This window comes from Strix uralensis, chromosome 16, assembly GCF_047716275.1.
Source record: "Strix uralensis isolate ZFMK-TIS-50842 chromosome 16, bStrUra1, whole genome shotgun sequence".
Lineage (NCBI taxonomy): Eukaryota > Metazoa > Chordata > Aves > Strigiformes > Strigidae > Strix > Strix uralensis.
The window spans coordinates 9,786,857-9,804,314 of record NC_133987.1 but is presented as its reverse complement, the minus strand read 5'-3'; the positions used below and the strand labels follow the sequence as shown (position 1 = coordinate 9,804,314).

The window sequence follows — 17,458 nt, the reverse complement described above, 5'->3', positions numbered from 1 at the left end:
CATGCAAATACCCTTGAGAACAACAGTCTTTTCAACTTTTCAAAAAAGGAAACAGAGTGGAATCCATAATACCATCACCAAATGAGGCTCACATCATAATGCCTTTTCACAACACCAAAACAATCTCCAAATTCAAAGTAAACGCTCAAACTTTCCTTCCTAGCTTGTATTACAAGCTCGCTCACCTTTGCAAGCAGCAGAAGCACCTGTGTGCTTCGTAGTAATTTTTCAACACTGATTGTTTAGGCTGTATGGCCTATAAAAATGCACCCTCAAAGCTACATATTCTCGTGTCAGGTTAAAAATAAACCCCATGCTCTTGAACGAGAGCTGCTGATTGCACTTGCAGGGAATGGAACAGCCTCTCCCCTGTCCCGGGAGAACCCCAGCGCAGATGACAATACCGTAACAAACCTGCGTGCTCCCGCAGCTTGTATATTTTAAGTAGTAAATCTGAAACCCAGAGACTAAACTGAGCTGGATCGAACAGCTCTCTCCCCTCCGAGCACAGCCTCTCACTTCTTGAAACTGGCTGTAAACAGGGAAAGGGAGGGGCCTGCCGCCTGCCAAGCCAAGCAGAAACTTGTGAGTAACTTATAGAGGAAAAACAAGTGCAGCGCAGGCGGCGCGCAGAGTCGCACGCTGCCGGGCTGGCGAGAGGCGATCACCATGTTTTCAAAGAGAAACAAGACCTGGCTTTGCCGCCGGCCTCCTCCCTCGGAAACGCCGCTTAGCCAAGGCGTGTGGGTCCGGCAGCGCGGGGGAATGTAAACCGGGAACCAGAGGTAAGAGGCTTTACAGCAACGCTGCTGGGGCCATGGGACACGCAGGCTGGAGGGCGAGCGGCGGCCGCAGGACGCGCCTGCCTTCTGCCTGCTACGCTCTGATGGCAATTTTCGATGTGATAAAAGTATAAAAGCAGTCAAGACCAGGGGAAGCATTAGGGAAGGCTGAGTCAGGCCACAGTAAACAAGAGGACTGCAGCATTCACTTATGCAACAGTCAACCTGGGGCTGAAAAACTACTTTTGACTGGAGAAGGGGTTAGTTTAGATTGATCGAGTAAAACTGCTGCATCCAAAGCATCATAAGGACATACCCAGACATGGTCCGTGAAGACAAAGCTGCCTTTAAAATGACAAAAGACACTGCTGGATAAGAAAGGCTGAACTGGGCCTGTATAGAACAGCAAACAGGTTCAGTGCCTTCGCAGGTAAGTGACAATTAAAAGTGGGTGGTTTCTACAGTAGTGGCAGAAATACCTCATCTGGTAATTTCGAAGTCATTGACAAAATTTCTTTAGAAAATATTTTTATTTTGAATTGTATTTTTTGCTCATTTTTGAGATAAATTTTGTAATTTCCTAAGATTACTATTTAACACAATGAACTGCCCACCATTTCTATCATTAAAATAGAATTGTCTTATTTAACTGCAGTTAGAGGACATAAAGAAAAAGGGGTAGTTACTAAAAACGCTTGTGAAACCAGACGTGCCCCTGCTCTGTAAAACATAAAGTGCAGTAGCAAAGACTGTTGATCTTCTGAGACAATATACAGGCGAGTATTCTGTGGCTGATGTAATTCAGTCTGGAGTAATCAAAGCTACATGCTTAAGGATAAACCTACATAATGGAATTACATGATTGTATCCATGCCTGTGCTTAGTCACCCTTGCACTCACCATAATGCATATATTTGCAATATCTAGTTCCAGTCTGCTGCTTTGGTTGAATCAAGTCATAACAGTTCAATGAGATGTAATTTTGGTTGCCTTCAACTGTGCAAAACAGCTTTGCTTTTTTCTTTCTTAAAAACTTCAAACAACAGATGCTTCCTGAAAATGAACTAGGTTGTTTTCAGTGCTCAAAAATAGCATGAGCATTGAAAGACAACATAAAGATATTATACTTTCTACTCATATGTAATACTAAAGAACTGATTTGAGAAAACAAAGTAAGTTTTTTCACAAAGGTGAAAGCAAGTTTTGAAAACAACAGAACTGCATCTTGTGTTGCTGCCACAGAAGCCACTTCTCTGAGGAAATCCAACATATGACAGTGGAATAAAAATTTGTTTGCCCAGCTAAAATTACTGTATTTTTAGCCTGTTTTCTGGCACAGGCTATGGTATTTAGAAAAAAATGCACACAAAACAACTGCAATAGGAAATAAGAAATGGAAGCTGACATGATTCTGGAACAAATTCTGTACTATGGCTGAAGTGTCAAAGGATTAGCACTAGAGAGATGCAACCACATATCCGTATGCTTACAAAACCCATACTGTATAATTTAGCCATATGGTTCATGGAGTATAGCATGTTGTCTAGTAACATTCATTTTAATTGCACAATGTTTATTGTGGATTTGATTAAATCTTGTCTCTCTCTGGAAAGAATGCAGGTACGTGTACTTATACTTTCCTATACGTGCTAAATGGGAAGCACACCAAACAGTGCTGAGTATCTGACAGAGTACACGTGACATGGGAAATCACCTGCTGCATAAATTCTACGCTGTCCCAGAAATGGGCTGGCAGGAACAACAGCCACGATTTTAAGGCTGTGGATGTTGTGAGTTGTACTTTAGAGATTATTTCTTATTTCTGCATTTTGGAAAGAGACTTTTCATGATTGCTTTGAAGTTCGCTGATTTCAGTTAAAATGTTATCTCTTTACTGACGATAAAGCAGAGATAGCTGGACAACAACTGCTGATACTAGCATACTTTTTAAAGAATTCAAGCTATTTTGAGAGGAAATGATAGCCAATTCTTGCCTTTTGGAAAGTCAGGCTGCCCTGATATTAGGTTCCCTAGACTACAGAGGTCCATTGTTTTTTCAGAACTAAATGGGGTATAGGTTGGAAGTCCGAATACAAACTGACCCTATTGAAAAAAAAAAGCCAAACCTTCACCTCATTTCCCAGTTCCCTCTAGTCTTTCTCAATTTTATCAGTGATCCAGTATACATCCATGATACTGCCTTGGATGTGCCTCCTAAGAAACTATCTTTTCAGAGAAAGCTTATTTAACACCTTAGAGACCTCTATTCTCCATCTTATTGCTAAGATTTGTGCTTCAGCTTATATCCTTCAATTTTTCAGCAACTGCCTGTACATATTATTAGCTATATAAAAGGTAATTTTAAGAACCATTGTACTAATTTTCATGTATATTACATTGGTACTTATTTTAAAGATGTAGAGTTTATTATTTACTTCTGTTGAGTGCCCTGGTATTAACTCATTTGCCACTAATTTCATTTAAATTAGAACTTCAGAACATTTACTAGTCTCATGAAATTGTGAATGAAAGATGACTTTCTTCTAGACTAACAAGATCAAAAGGCATTTCAGTCACTGACTTTAAATTTACCAGTTACGTGAAGCGTATAATCTCCATCTTAAAATGTTCTCTTCATACTACATTGCATTTCACTTACAGTATAATATTTCAACAATACTTTCACTATTTCTCTCTCTACAGAAAAGCTGGTAACCAGCAGAAAAGATACAAAAGCTAAAATCACTATGTGGAGCTGTGAAACCTTGAACAACAGTACTGAGAACAGCGAAGACCAGCATCTCTGCCATGACTTCCACCTTGTGCTTTCCATCTTCTCCCTACTCTACCTCATTATATGTTTCCCAATTGGCCTTTGTTACAATGGCTTGCTGGTCCTAGTTAATCTCTATAACAAAGCTACTATGACTATGCCAGATGTTTATTTTGTCAACATTGCCATTGCTGGTCTCATCATCAACGCTCTGGCACCAATGTACCTTCTAGGTCTTGCCAATACAAAATGGGCCATCTGGAATTCTAACAATGAAGTTTATATTACCTTGCTTATTTTATTCAATGTCTCGTCTTTAGTTACCATGTACTCTACTACGTTACTCAGTCTGGACTACTACATTGAACGTGCTCTACCTAGAACTTACATGTCAAGTGTGTACAACACCAAACATGTTTGTGGATTCATATGGGGTGGTGCCATGCTTACAAGTTTTTCATCTCTCCTGTTCTACGTCTGCAATCACGTATCCACTAAAATAATTGAATGTTCCAAGATGCAGAACAAAGAAGCAGCAGATGCCATTATGGTCTTTATCGGGTATGTTGTACCAGCTGTTGCTGTACTGTATGCACTTACATTAATCTTGCGAATACGCAAAGAGGCTACACCACTGGATCAAGACACTGGACGATTAGATCCATCGGTGCACAGGCTTTTGATAGCCACAGTCTGTACCCAGTTCACGTTATGGACACCCTATTATGTTATTCTCTTGGTAAGCACATTTACTAATGCACAAGGAAGAATTGCAGATGAAAATTACAGTCGAGTATTACATTTTAGCAAGATCTTATCAAAATTCTTGGCTTTCTCAAGCAGCTTTGTAATGCCTCTGCTCTACAGATACATTAACAAAAACTTTCCCAACAAATTACGACGTTTGCTTAAAAAGATACACTGCGGGAATCAGGGGTGTTCTCATGAACGCACAGTAGTACAGCAGGTTATGACGTAGGTATGAAAAAACCCTTTGGTGCTCTGTTACTGCAGTACTTTGTGTACCAGTACTGGGACTGTGATACTGCTGTGTTGGCACTCAGTCATTAATGTGGGAGTCCCAACCTAGAGGCTAGAAGGAGCTTTCCATTACAGTTAAATGAAACAGTCTTAATTTTCAAATAGTTAATTGTTTGCTGAAATCTTGTGAGACTCTGGCCTATGTGCTGTAATACCTGTGACATCTAATACTTTCAGTGCACTGAACTAGTTACAAACCATAAACTCTGTCCTCATCGCTCTAATATTTTTGTCTGAAGAAATCACTAAGTAGTTTATTGAAGTCTTGACTGAAGACACAGCACCTTGTATCTTGTATAGAAAAAGGTCTTACCTTATTTTCTGTACAAAGAAGTAATAGTGCTATCCTTGATGAAGTAAATAGCATTTTTCAATGAAGATGATATAGATGATCTTTACTAAAGATCATATTATCCAATTACACATGTCCAAATAGTAAGTGTTGATTATAAATTAAATTATTTAATTTTTTTTCCATCACTGAATCCCCTCTAAAAGAAGCCTAATTCACCATTTTCAGAAATTATTTTCTCGTACAAACTAACCTAACTTTTAACATTTATGGTAAATTGATTTTTTTTTCTAGATATAACCATTAACAAAAATGTGTTTTATTTTTCCACTGCTTTGTTTGCATCCTAAAACATTTCAAGAACTCAGAAATATTTATTAACTAATTCTAAGGGAACTGAGAGATGTTTGTTCCCCATATTAAAATGAAGGACACAGTGGTTTACAAAGTTAAATCAAAATTTATGTCTGGCTAAGTGTTATGGTCCACATATGTTCATGTAACAAGTAATTATCTTAAAAATAAATATGTTTATGATTAACATTTTGTATTTTCAAGGGATATGTTTGCAACAAATAAATAAAAATCTCTTTAATCTAGGGCATCACTGGAGGTTTGGAAACCATACAAAATCCCTCAATACATACAAGATTTTAAAATGGGAGTAGTACACAGGAGTTCCAGTCAGCATCAGCTTTTTGCTTACCTCTCAGAAATGGAGTGCCTCCCAACGTGATTCTTGAATACACAGTAAAAGTACAGTTTCTGTATTTCACAGTGGGGATGAGAACTCCAATCCAGATTGCTGATTTTTACTGAGTATGTGAAATACACAAGAAACACAAAAATGCTGCAGGAAGCAAATTAACAGTTACCCACAACAACAAACTATGAAACATTGACCCAAGAAGTACCTGTTCCTATGCTGTTGTTGCATTATTAATGACAGAGGGGGGTAGCAGTTAAACTGATATTCTCCCATTGGTTTTGGGGCAGCAAGACATCTTTGTCACTCACCCGGCAACACAGCAGAATCATTTCATTGCTTAATTTGTTACAACTCAAATTCCACATGACTTTATTCAAAAAAAATGTGGCTTTTCAAGCCTCTGGTATAGAAAAAACATGGAACAAAACCAGAATTGAACCTTTTGCATTGCTTATAGCACAATCTCATAATGATAATTGCTCCCAATTTGTCAGCACAGAGACATGGTCAAGTTCTAAGTGGGAAGCAGCTGAGGAACATCCTTTTCAGATCTTTTCCCTTCTCTTCAACGTTATTCAAGTAATTTCTTCTCATAGCAATCTTTGCTTATCTTCTTCATATACAAGCATCCCTAAGTTATCAACATCCTGGTGGAAGACACTCCATTAATCTTTACTTTTTTAATAGCTTTTCATATTTTACTGAATTTTTTTCAACCCTTAAACCCTATACAGTAAGTCATCTACTTCTATGGCATTTTTGCCACTCTAGAACTATCCAGCACAACTCTATTAATTTACTTCATAGTTTTAGCCTGTTGATGAAAACCACGTTAAGGAATTAAGCCTTTCTTTATCATCGTGTCCGATTCACACACTAATTCATAGTGCCTCTGTGCTGACATGATACTGACTGCTTTGGTTGGTTGTCTTCTGCTTGAGAGGTTTTCTATGAATTTCTACACATCTTGAGCAGTCAAGCTCACTTCCACGCTTAAGAAATAAATCTTTCCTTACAACTGTCAAGCAAATAGGCTCCTCTTCTTCCCATCTGAGGAAAATCAGGTTTCCCAATGCACCACATCTTTTGTGTAAAATCTGTTAAAGAAATTCTGTCCCATTATGCAGGAAAAATTCCATCAGAGAGGAACTGGCTTATCTGGTGTGAATAGAGGCTTCCACAACTGGGACACTGCCAGAACAGTGTGGCTGAACAGGCAGCATTAAATGCAATTTTAACTTGCATGTTGCTTCCTTACTTCTATTTCCCCCTTCTCCTAAGACATCTTTCTTTGTCTGTAACAGGACTGTGCATTTATTTCTGTTCCTTTCTCTCCATGTTAAATTCCTGGTTTCAGATCATGGCTCAAATTTCTCTTTTCCCTTTTCTCTCGTCTTTTTCACTTCTCTGCGCTGTTTATTTAATTTTCATTTTGCTCCTCTGTTTCTATCCATGCTTGGTCTTGTACACTTGGTACCATTCACCACTCACATTTACTTCATTAGACTGACTCCTTTACAATGACCCAAACCTTATACAATGACTTGACATTACAAATGGATTTATGTAGTAAAATGGAAACTGCTATTTAAGAGATGGAGAAAGAACAAGTTTTTATATAATTTATCCTAATTTTTCCTAATCTTTTTCATTGCAGCAGAGTTAAGTATGTTTGTGTGTATCCTTGATAATATACTGTGATGGCAATCATATAGACAAACAACTTCCATAATTTAATGAACAAGACTGATGTCCTTTTTAAGAGTTAATTTGATATATTAGTTGCCTCAAAGAAACTGTGCCATGGAGCTGTCTGACTGCTATCCTCTTGACGAAATTCTTTATTGCAGCACCTTCACATGGTATCTCTTAAAAACCAGTATCCCAGAAAGCGAGAACTTTGCAATATTTATATAAAGAACAGTAGATGAGCAAGTGCAGTAAAACACTTAAGGAGATACTGTGATACATGGTATCATAAATATGGAAGAACTTTCATGGACAAATCTTTAATATACCAAGTCCTCAAGAACTGGGCCTTTCCATTTCAAATACCTGAAGGTTTCTGATGACTGTAAATAGGGACTTATCTATTTCACATTTAAATAAATATGAATAAAACGCTGTATATATGCAACACAAAAATCAGCCTACTGATGTAAAAAGAATTTGCAAAGAATTTATTAAATTATTTCTTAAAGTGTATCATTTAAATGTAAACCTCTAAACAGTAAGGTGTACTGTATGTTTCTGTATGTATATACTGTATACTAGAAAGTGAGCACTAGTGAAGTGCCATTATTAACAGTGTTATTTTCTCACAAAATTAATATTTGAGTTGATCTATGGCATATAGCCCTCTTGCTGAACCACCAGTTAAGTCAAATCAGTGAACTAACAAAAATGTTGTGCTCTGTTTCTGCTTGAATTATTAACATAGCTAGCTCAAGACAGGTCCTTGCTGACTGACCTAGTAGAGATACTAGTTTCAAAAGCTTCCATTTGAGAATCAAATTGAGTTGGTCTCTGAAGACATAGTTTCAATTAATGAAAGAAAGTGGTCAACCACTAGAAAATTTCTGGTTCTACTAAAATGAAGAGATGTGGTCTCCAATGTTATGTCAAAATACTATAGAAATGGACTTTTCTGCAAAGCTTCACAGAGGATCTATTGACTCATAATACATTCTCAATAAAAAGTGTTAAAGTGTATCTGGTCAGTAAGATGTGTGATTTTTTTTTTTTAGCCTTCTTGATAAAAACCTGTTATAGACAAGGTTAAAACCTGTGTTGCTTCACTGAATCAAAACACGACAAATTACATGATTTGGATGTCAAGTCAGACATGTAAATTATCAGATTTTCCAGGCCATAATTCTGACATCATTAAAATCTCATTATTCATCAGCATGAAGTTAGCTGGGAATGAAAGCAAAAAGGCACACCCCCTCAACTTTTTTCCAACATAAAGATTCCTGCAACTAACAGGATACAGTAACATCGCACCGCAGAACTACAAGGCTGGTGATTAATGCGTGTGTCCTTGTGTCCTTGTCACTTCCTCTCCATTGTGCTGCCACAAATGAGATCTCGGAAATCAGCTCCCTGCAGAAATTCTCTTGGTTCCCAGAACAAAATAATATAGCAACTCATACCTTTGGCATCCCGAAGAAAATTTAGCTTTAAGAATATAATGTACCTCATACTACATTTGTTGCAGTAACCACTACATATAACCAAAAGATCACTCACTATAGATCAGTTAGTTTACCCCACATATATAAAAATATTTTCCTGGCTATACTTTCAAAATTATTAATTTGTTCCCTTTAAATTTTCTGTAAAGCGTAGGAAGACAGCAAGTAAAAGCAAACTCTAAAATGATTATTGGTGAATTCCTTAAAGAAAAAAACCATCCAAGGCACTTCTCAGTGTTAACTCTCAGTGAGAAATAAAATGGCAACTGTGAAAACGGAAGTTGCAATATTACATCATTTAGTCAAAGCCTAGTATCTGACAAGATGCCCTTACTTCCATACAATGATTTAAAGAGTATTTTCTGTTATTCTAACTGGAGAACCAGCATCTCTAAACAAACACAGAGTAGTGATTTTCGGATGCTTCGTTCCTCAGAGCTTTAAGATATAACCATCATACATAGAAAGGCTCATCTGCATTAGTAAAACCCCTTTTATACAACATAGACTTGAAGGATCTTAAATGAGAACAGTTAGTTAATAAGCAGCAAGTTAACAAGCCTACAGGTTTGCAAAGGCTGAACTTCTACATAAATGCAAGTAAAAAGAGTTGATCAGGTACAACCCTGTCAATAGGTTTACACTAGTACAAACCAGGCCAACAGCATCAGAATCTGCCCTTTTCTGTCAATACAAAGAGATTTCACTGAAGACAACCGTATTTTGGAGCAGTCGCAGAAAATATGCATTTAACTACCATATTGTAGCAAAATAGCCCCCAAGGCTGCCAAGAAAATAGGACACCTCTATCAGAAAACTCAAAGGGAAGTAACACTTTATTTAAAAAAAATTAGACTCAATTAAATTGTTTTTGTTCTATGGACATGTACATAGCTGGAAACCCATTTATCACTGTTCATTAAAAATTAAAGTAAGACAGTGCTGAGGCTGGAGACCTTCTCATGAGCTTTACTGCAGCAGCACAGAAAACAAAAGCAGAACCTGGCCAAGTGCTGCTCTCAGTTCCGCTGTCAGCTGAGGACTGAGAAGTACTGACTTTTGCCTAAGTTTCTGCAGCTGTAAAGTGCTCAGTGCACTGATGAATCTGAAACATATGCTCTAAGATTAATTTTTGCAGTTTCTTAGTAAGCAAAGCCTTGTGTATTTCTTAACTATCTCATGCAATACTTTTTCCAAGTGAAAGCAATCTAAACATACAAAACCAGCTGTGCAGACTGCCATGGCAACAAATTTCAAGTGTGAAATGTTTCCCCTGTTGTATTTCCTGTACCTTTCCATTATATATCAAAACACTTTGACTTTGCTGAATACATTCTTTTTCCATCAAGAGAGAAGAGGATTTATTATCTGCTTTGTCATTCCACTTTCTTCCCACCAACTTCTTTCCTTACCTTGGAAGTCCATGTGATTTCCCTATGTTCCTTCCTTCTAAAGAACTGGCACTTTTAATCACACTCACAAAAATGGTCAAAATTATTCACAGTCTACAGCAGACAGAATTCTCATATTATTACAAATCATGACAGTAAAAGGTTTTTTAAACACCAGATTCTTATCAGAGTATTTATGAGTCAAATATACAAATATATTAAAAAACCCAACTTCCTACCAAAAGTTCTTTAAAACAAACAAAATTTATAACCAGAAAGATAAACCGTTTTATCTAGATTAAAAGTACTTGATGATGCATTATACAGAAAGACAAATAGGCAGCAGCATAAGCACTCCAAACTCAGAGACCTGGACAGAGGACTAATAAGAAAAGAAATAGATTTACAATTAGAGACATCTTGCAGGACCTGTACCTGCAAGTATACAGCCAACGGTAGGAATAATTCTGTTATGAAAATGCAGAGAAAGTGCTCAACCCTTGATAAAGGTAACCTTCAAAACCAGAATTAATCTCCTAAATTAAAGTGGTTTTATCATAAATCTCACTGATATTGACAGGAAGTTCTACGTATTACTGTGGTGGGGTGACCTTGGTTGGACACCAGGTGCCCACCAAAGCTGCTCTATCACTCTCCTCCTCAGCTGGACAGGGAAGAGAGAATATAATGAAAGGCTCGTGGGTCGAGATAAGGACAGGGAGAGATCACTTACCAATTACTGTCATAGGCAAAACAGACCCAACTTGGGGAAATTAGTTTCATTTACTACCAATCAAATCAGAGTAGGATAATGAGACAGAAAAACAAAATCTTAAAACACCTTCCCCCCCAACCCTCCCTTCTTCCCAGGCTTAACCTCGCTCCCAATTTCTCTACCTCCTCCCCCCACACAGGGTGGCACAGGGACAGGGAATGGGGGTTGTGGTCACTTCATCACCCGTTGTCTCTGCCGCTCCTTCCTCCTCAGGGGGAGGACTCCTCACACTCCTCCCCTGCTCCAGCATGGGTCCCCTGCAGGGTCACAAGTCCTGCCACCAAACCTGCTCCAGCGTGGGCTCCTCTCTCCACGGGGCCACAGCTCCTGCCAGGAGCCTGCTCCAGCGCGGGCTTCCCACGGGGTCACAGCCTCCTTTGGGTGCCCACCTGCTCCTGTGTGGGGTCCCCCCCGGGCTGCAGGTGGGATCTGCCCCACCGTTCCCCTCCATGGGTGCAGGGCACAGCTGCCTCACCAGGGGCTGCCCCACGGGCTGTGGGGGAATCTCTGCTCCGGGCCTGGAGCACCTCCTCCCCTCCTTCTTCACTGACCTGGGTGTCTGCAGAGTTGTTTCTCTCACATATTCTCACTCCTCTCCCCCGCTGCAGTTGCACAGGTTTTTTCCCCTTCTTCAATACGTTATCCCAGAGATGCTACCACCGTTGCTGATGGGCTCGGCCTTGGCCAGCAGCGGGTCCGTCTTGGAGCCGCTGGCACTGGCTCTACTGGACATGGGGGAAACTTCTGGCAGCTTCTCACAGAAGCCACCCCTGTAGCCCCCAGCTACCAAAACCTTGCCATGCAAACAAAATGGTAATTGAAAAGCCTAATTTTAACAACAACATTTTCAAATTTAAGCTAAAATTTATCTTCCAGCTGGTAGAATTTCCACAACCGTTTCTTAATTCATCTCCAAAACCTTTAAAAGGTAATTTTAAAATTAATTTTGGTATTACATTATCAAAGCTGTTTTAGAAACTCCATCTGGTGGTCACTAGCAGAATACTCTTGCAGTTGCTAAAAGCAGTAAGATCAGCAAAGCTAATTAAAGGATTTAAGTTAATCATTAGAAAAAGAAAAAAAAAAAATCAGTCCCAGTTTCTGGTTAAACACAGATTTGTACTAGCTGGTCCTGTCTGCAGGCAGTAAGGGTATTGCTGCAAGTATTTATAAGAAGAAACAAAACTGACTATAACTTCAACAAACTGCTGCTGTGAGGATGAGGCAGGTAAGAGGAAATTCTGTTGCAAGCAACAAATTTCAACAATGGTTAATTTTGGTTTTCAACCTAACAGAAGGATATTTAACCAGGCTATTAGGTCTGATTATTCACAAGAAAGAAATATTTATAAAAAAGCATATGTTTCTTGTATTGTTTTATGAAACATCTGGTACTAGTCATTGTGGTTGACAAGATGCTCAAAGATCAAAGGAAGTGCCATTCCCATTCAGCTCCAGAGCACTGTAATTCTTTCTAATTAAGTTATGGTTTCACTACTTCACAATGAAATAGATTTCATACTTAATTAATACAGAAGTTTCTGAAATTTTTCAGGTCAGCCTGTGTGCAATTAAATAATCATTCTAACACCTGCAGTGCTGTGCAGAGACCAGTTCTCTTATAAAACTTGCCATTAGAAAAGCCTTTTTTCCACCCTTTAATAGAAGTAGAGTATTATTTGGAAATACGAACAATTTTTGAGCTCTGGTAGCTGAGTTACATAGATGATCTACCCATACTGAAGAATTTATTTTATGATTGATAGAAACATTACTGTATAGTAATAATAATAAAACACTGTTTATAAAACAACTTACATTACAAACAATGCCCAAATAAGCCAATATAAAATCACTAATAGTGAATCATGGGCTAGCAACCCTGAGATGTGAAGGCAGCAATCACACAGCGCAGAGCATAGCTGTTCTAGAATAAAAGGAAGAAATGTTGATTTACGACCAGCCTCTGAGGCAGAGGTAATTATTAATACCAGTGCTTATGTATACACATCTCCTACTTGTGCTTTTTTAACACTATCCAAGCAGAGCGTTCCAAGCAGAGGCACTAAGACTATCAAATTTTACAAATTCACATAACTCCACGTACCTTATAAACCAGCATAAGCATCTGAATTCCATTTAAAAAAAACACCCTCAAAAAAACCTCCCAAAACCAAACATGCAGGGAATATAGTACAATAAATACATGCAAGGGTTTTTATTCTAAAATTCATCCACAAACAAAATAACTTTCTTCAAAGCTAGCAATTCTTGGCTTTGTGTACAACTTCCCTGCCTTTTTATTTTTTTCCTTTTTTATGTTAAAGGCCTGAAGTTCTATGGTCTTTTAATCAAGGACACAAATTTGCTTGCTGTCAAGTTAGAAAAGACTAAACATACATAACAGGCCTTCACAAGAACAATTTTACAGAGTGACTGGCAACTTGTGCATCAATACAACAAAAGCCTCAGAATAGATGCTCTTCTCAAATTTTTTTTTCCAGGAATCTTGAGTTATTGCATTAATACAAGTAGCCTCAAGGTGCTAAAATGCCCCCAAGAAAAGCTTCGAATATGTAAGCTCAGCCCTTGAATAGAGTCAAAGCAATCTCTGACTAAATCTGCAGCTAATACCCCACACTCAAGTTATATTTTTTTTTTTGTGACATAACAACATGAGAGGAAAAATGAAGATGGAAGTACATGGTAGTTTATGAAAAATATCTTTAAAAAAAATTGTAGACTATTTCACAGTTCACAATTCCAGTAACACAGCAATTGCTTTTCATTGCAATACACTGGGGAACAGGCAATAACAGCCATTTAATATTCCAAAACAATCTTATACTACACAGGGACAGTTTTCGTAATAACATTACATCAAAAGGCAAGAAAAGATACGTTAATCAACAGCAGAAGACAAACGCATAGTCTAAAAAACAGACTTTAGGCTTCTCATGCAGCATTAGCTCCCTAACAAGAATCATTACCCTGGAGCAATCCAGTCCAATCCTTAGACTAACTGCAAGCTTACTGCAGCCTTTGGTCTCTGTCCTTGATGACTGTGGCTCTTTGATGCTGCACCAAGCAAAGAGTAGCTCTACTGCTCAACTGAGCGTTGCGACTCTGCTGAACATCTGATCATGATGATTCAGCAGGAAGGTGAACAAGCCAGAATCACCATCTCCGTAATACTTTACTGGATAGAGCTGCTTTAAGCCAGAGAATAAAAAGACTGAAGTCTCCATGGTTTCAGCATCTCACAAGCCAGAAGCATCGAACTGTGTTAGAGAAGACAAAGTTTCTCTCTAATCTGGCATACATGTGTATGAGAGAAAGAGACTTCAAATTAAACCTACTGTCAGGGATCTGTACTCTGCTAAATACATCAGTAATATGGGTCAATTAAGAGAAATTACTGGGTTTGGTCAGTAGAAAAGTGTCTCACATCTGCTTTCTTTATAGTAACATCTGTCACTCAGTACTACATGTATTTATTTTGCCATAGGAACAGTAAGATGTGTTAAAAAACAAACAAGAATTTTGCCCACCATAGCCACTGTAGGGGGCTAGTGGAATTGTGCATGTTATCAGCCAATCCTTAAATACTGTCACTGCATCTCACAATTATTTAACTGCTGCAACTTCTACCTTTCCTGTCTCTGCCCTATCCAGAACATCATTATCATACATCAACCTCTTCCACTGAGAGCATGTATTACTAATACATACTAATCACCAAGAAATCATAAATCCATAAGTCACTAATGAAAAGAATAGTAAAATTATGCATCATCACAGTCACTTAACCACCATTTTTTTGCAGCTTTATGAAATGTTTATACAACTAAACCCTACTCTGTTTGCCACTGTTCTCATGTGATTTGGAGCCTGTGATCATTTAAGCAAATTAAATAAACTGTTTTATTGTTTAAGGAAAGACATAGCTGGTCACACAACAGCAATATCTTGCTTTTCTTTTAGTAACACATTAACTGTGACAATAACACCACAGTGAGCTGCTGCCAAAGCCACACCATATAGTTGTTAAGATACCTCAGGCAGAGTTTTGCCCATTTCCATAGACTAGGCAGAAATTGCAGCTATCAAGATGGGAAGCAGCATGGTCTAAACAGAATAAAGAATATGAAGTAGGGAAACCTTGATTTTCTAACCTCTATTTCTCCTCTGGCTTTCAATTTATTCCATTAACTTGGAAGAATAAATTTCTCAGTAGCCAAGTTTCTCCACCTGTAAAATGGGGGTACTTTCTGCTGTGATTCTCTGAATCTATGTACACATTTTGAACTGTAATGTGCTACTTGCTCCTAATTCAAAGTATGCTAAATGTTCTTGCCCCACTGAATAACGAGGCTTAACACAGGTTTCAGTCAAAGTTTGAAATAATGTTTGCAAATTTGAACATAATTTTGAAGATAGGAGCTTTCTCTTAGATTATTTTTTCTTTTCAAAGATGGGAAGCATAAGAAATAGCTTTTCTCTTTTTGCTTTTCTGGTTCTATTTATATAATTTTTCTCATTAGAGGATAACTTCCCTTGCAGCTCTGCTTTACTACACCTTGCATTGTCTGAAAAGCAGTTACTGAATAACAGGAAATGTAGTCTTAACACTGCTGTGTTAGGGCTTATCTTCACTTGAGTTACTCCTTGCTCACAGATTGCTAATTAACTCCGAATAATTTAAACCTTTGTAAAGAGTGGTTTGAATATTCCCTAAACTTTTGGTGCAGCCTTTATTTTTGATTTGCCTTTATTTTACTAATAATCACAAAGGGCACAGCCATATATTCTTGTGTACATCTACCCAAAAGTAATGCAAACAGTAAAAAACCCTGCTGTTTGCTGGTGTCCCTTAGCCAAGAAATAATTTTGTGCCCTCCCTGCCACACAGCAGAGCCATGGTTATCAATCACGTGCCTATTCAGACCACTTCAGTGGAAAGTACAGCAACAAACCGATGCCATAACTGTCTACCATTGCCTCATGTGCACATGTGATCCATTCTGGAAGCTAAAAAGTGAAGTTAGTATCTACCAGTTGATGACCTGCAATTTCAGAAACAATCATTTGACTATGCTTACGTAGTTTACTGTGCTCTCTGCACAGCCCTAAATCCTAGAAAGAATAAGGTGACACTCCTGCATTTTTCAGGGAAAATCAACAAGAAAAAAATAATTTGTCTGACTTGCATATGATTACAATGTGTATTTTTTCTTTACCATTCTCAACTACGAGAAATTAATACCAGCAAAATAGACCTGGATTTGGGTACACCTCAAAAGCAAATGCTATATACAAAACACTTACACTACACTGCCAACTTTATCCAAGTTTTTCAGTAAGAGTTTGGAGGAAATACTGTAAATAAGAGGAAAACAAACTACCCAGTCCAACAAACTACTATGCTAAGATGGTCAAAACCAAAGTCAGGATAGGAATTAGAATATTCTGAATAACATGTGTAAACTCATTGGAAACCACATTTCACAGAGCCACTGAACTACTGAAGAGCTGTTTTTGAGCACAGCTACTTCACAAAGAACACAGACTTTCAACCTAAAAGCTGAAATGTCTCTGGGCCACTGCTGCAACGCAAGACCCTCCATGCACATCTCTAGTTTCAAAAAAAGTATTTGAAGCAGTAGTGATAACCTTCAGGTAGAAATGTAGACCTAGTGCTGAAATATTTTGTCTAGGTTACCCACAACTCCAATTTTGAAATCTAGACTCATACACATTTGTCTCATTTAATTTCTTTAAAGTGTTTTGGCTCTTTCCACGTGTTTTTCAATAAAGCTTGCTAAAGTGCAACAAGATGCCATGAAAACAGAGCACACTGGTCACAAATAGTCTTCTCAACCTATGAAAGACACTGCAGATTATTAAAAAATTTCATAAAAATGTTCTTCCCTATGCACAGGTATGAAAAAACACAATGCTACCGATGCATTCGAGACAGAAAGGCTGCATGCACTAAAAACATATCATGCGTCAAACCTTTTTTGCTCATTTATGTCTGAGGTTTTAAGAACACTCTTCAACATAGTCACTAAGAAGACTGATGCTGAGCCAGACCCAAAACATACTACAGACTCAAAATCCTGTCTTTTAACACCTCATGGTCATTGCACAACATCTGGAAAAATAATTTATTGCATGTGTACAATATTGGGAGTGTTCCAAGAGCCTGGACCCATGGAAAAACAGAAATATTTTTAAGAAAGGATCTCAATATTTTTTGACATACATTACTTTTGTGTTGAGTTTTTGTCTTGTTAAGCAAGGCGCCTCCCTTGGTATTTATTCAACAGGCTTTTCCTTTTCTAGACCTTTAGCACTTAAAACGGCACACTAGAAAAAAATGTAATTGCAAAGGCTGGCCAATACGCGTAAGATTACTGCAGGAACAAGCAAAAAAAATCCACTGGATGGCCTCACATACTTAGAAATGGCAGGGACAAACACTACTTTTCTGTT

General features: G+C 38.0%; 2 protein-coding genes across 8 annotated transcripts in view; one reads left to right on the top strand and one right to left on the bottom strand.

The window, feature by feature from the left end:
• The window catches only part of GPR146 (G protein-coupled receptor 146), a 55,203-nt gene extending 46,894 nt beyond the window's left edge, over positions 1-8,309 (top strand). For 2 of the 4 annotated variants that reach the window (XM_074885918.1, XM_074885919.1), the window contains exon 2: positions 3,486-8,309. In XM_074885918.1, the coding sequence (XP_074742019.1) occupies positions 3,530-4,534 (1,005 nt within the window). In that variant the 5' untranslated portion in view covers positions 3,486-3,529 and the 3' untranslated portion in view covers positions 4,535-8,309. The other 2 variants (XM_074885917.1, XM_074885920.1) reach the window with 2 other exon arrangements.
• Positions 1-17,458, bottom strand: part of CHLSN (cholesin) — a 134,797-nt gene that overhangs the window by 82,780 nt on the left and 34,559 nt on the right. The gene's annotated exons all lie outside the window — the stretch shown is intronic.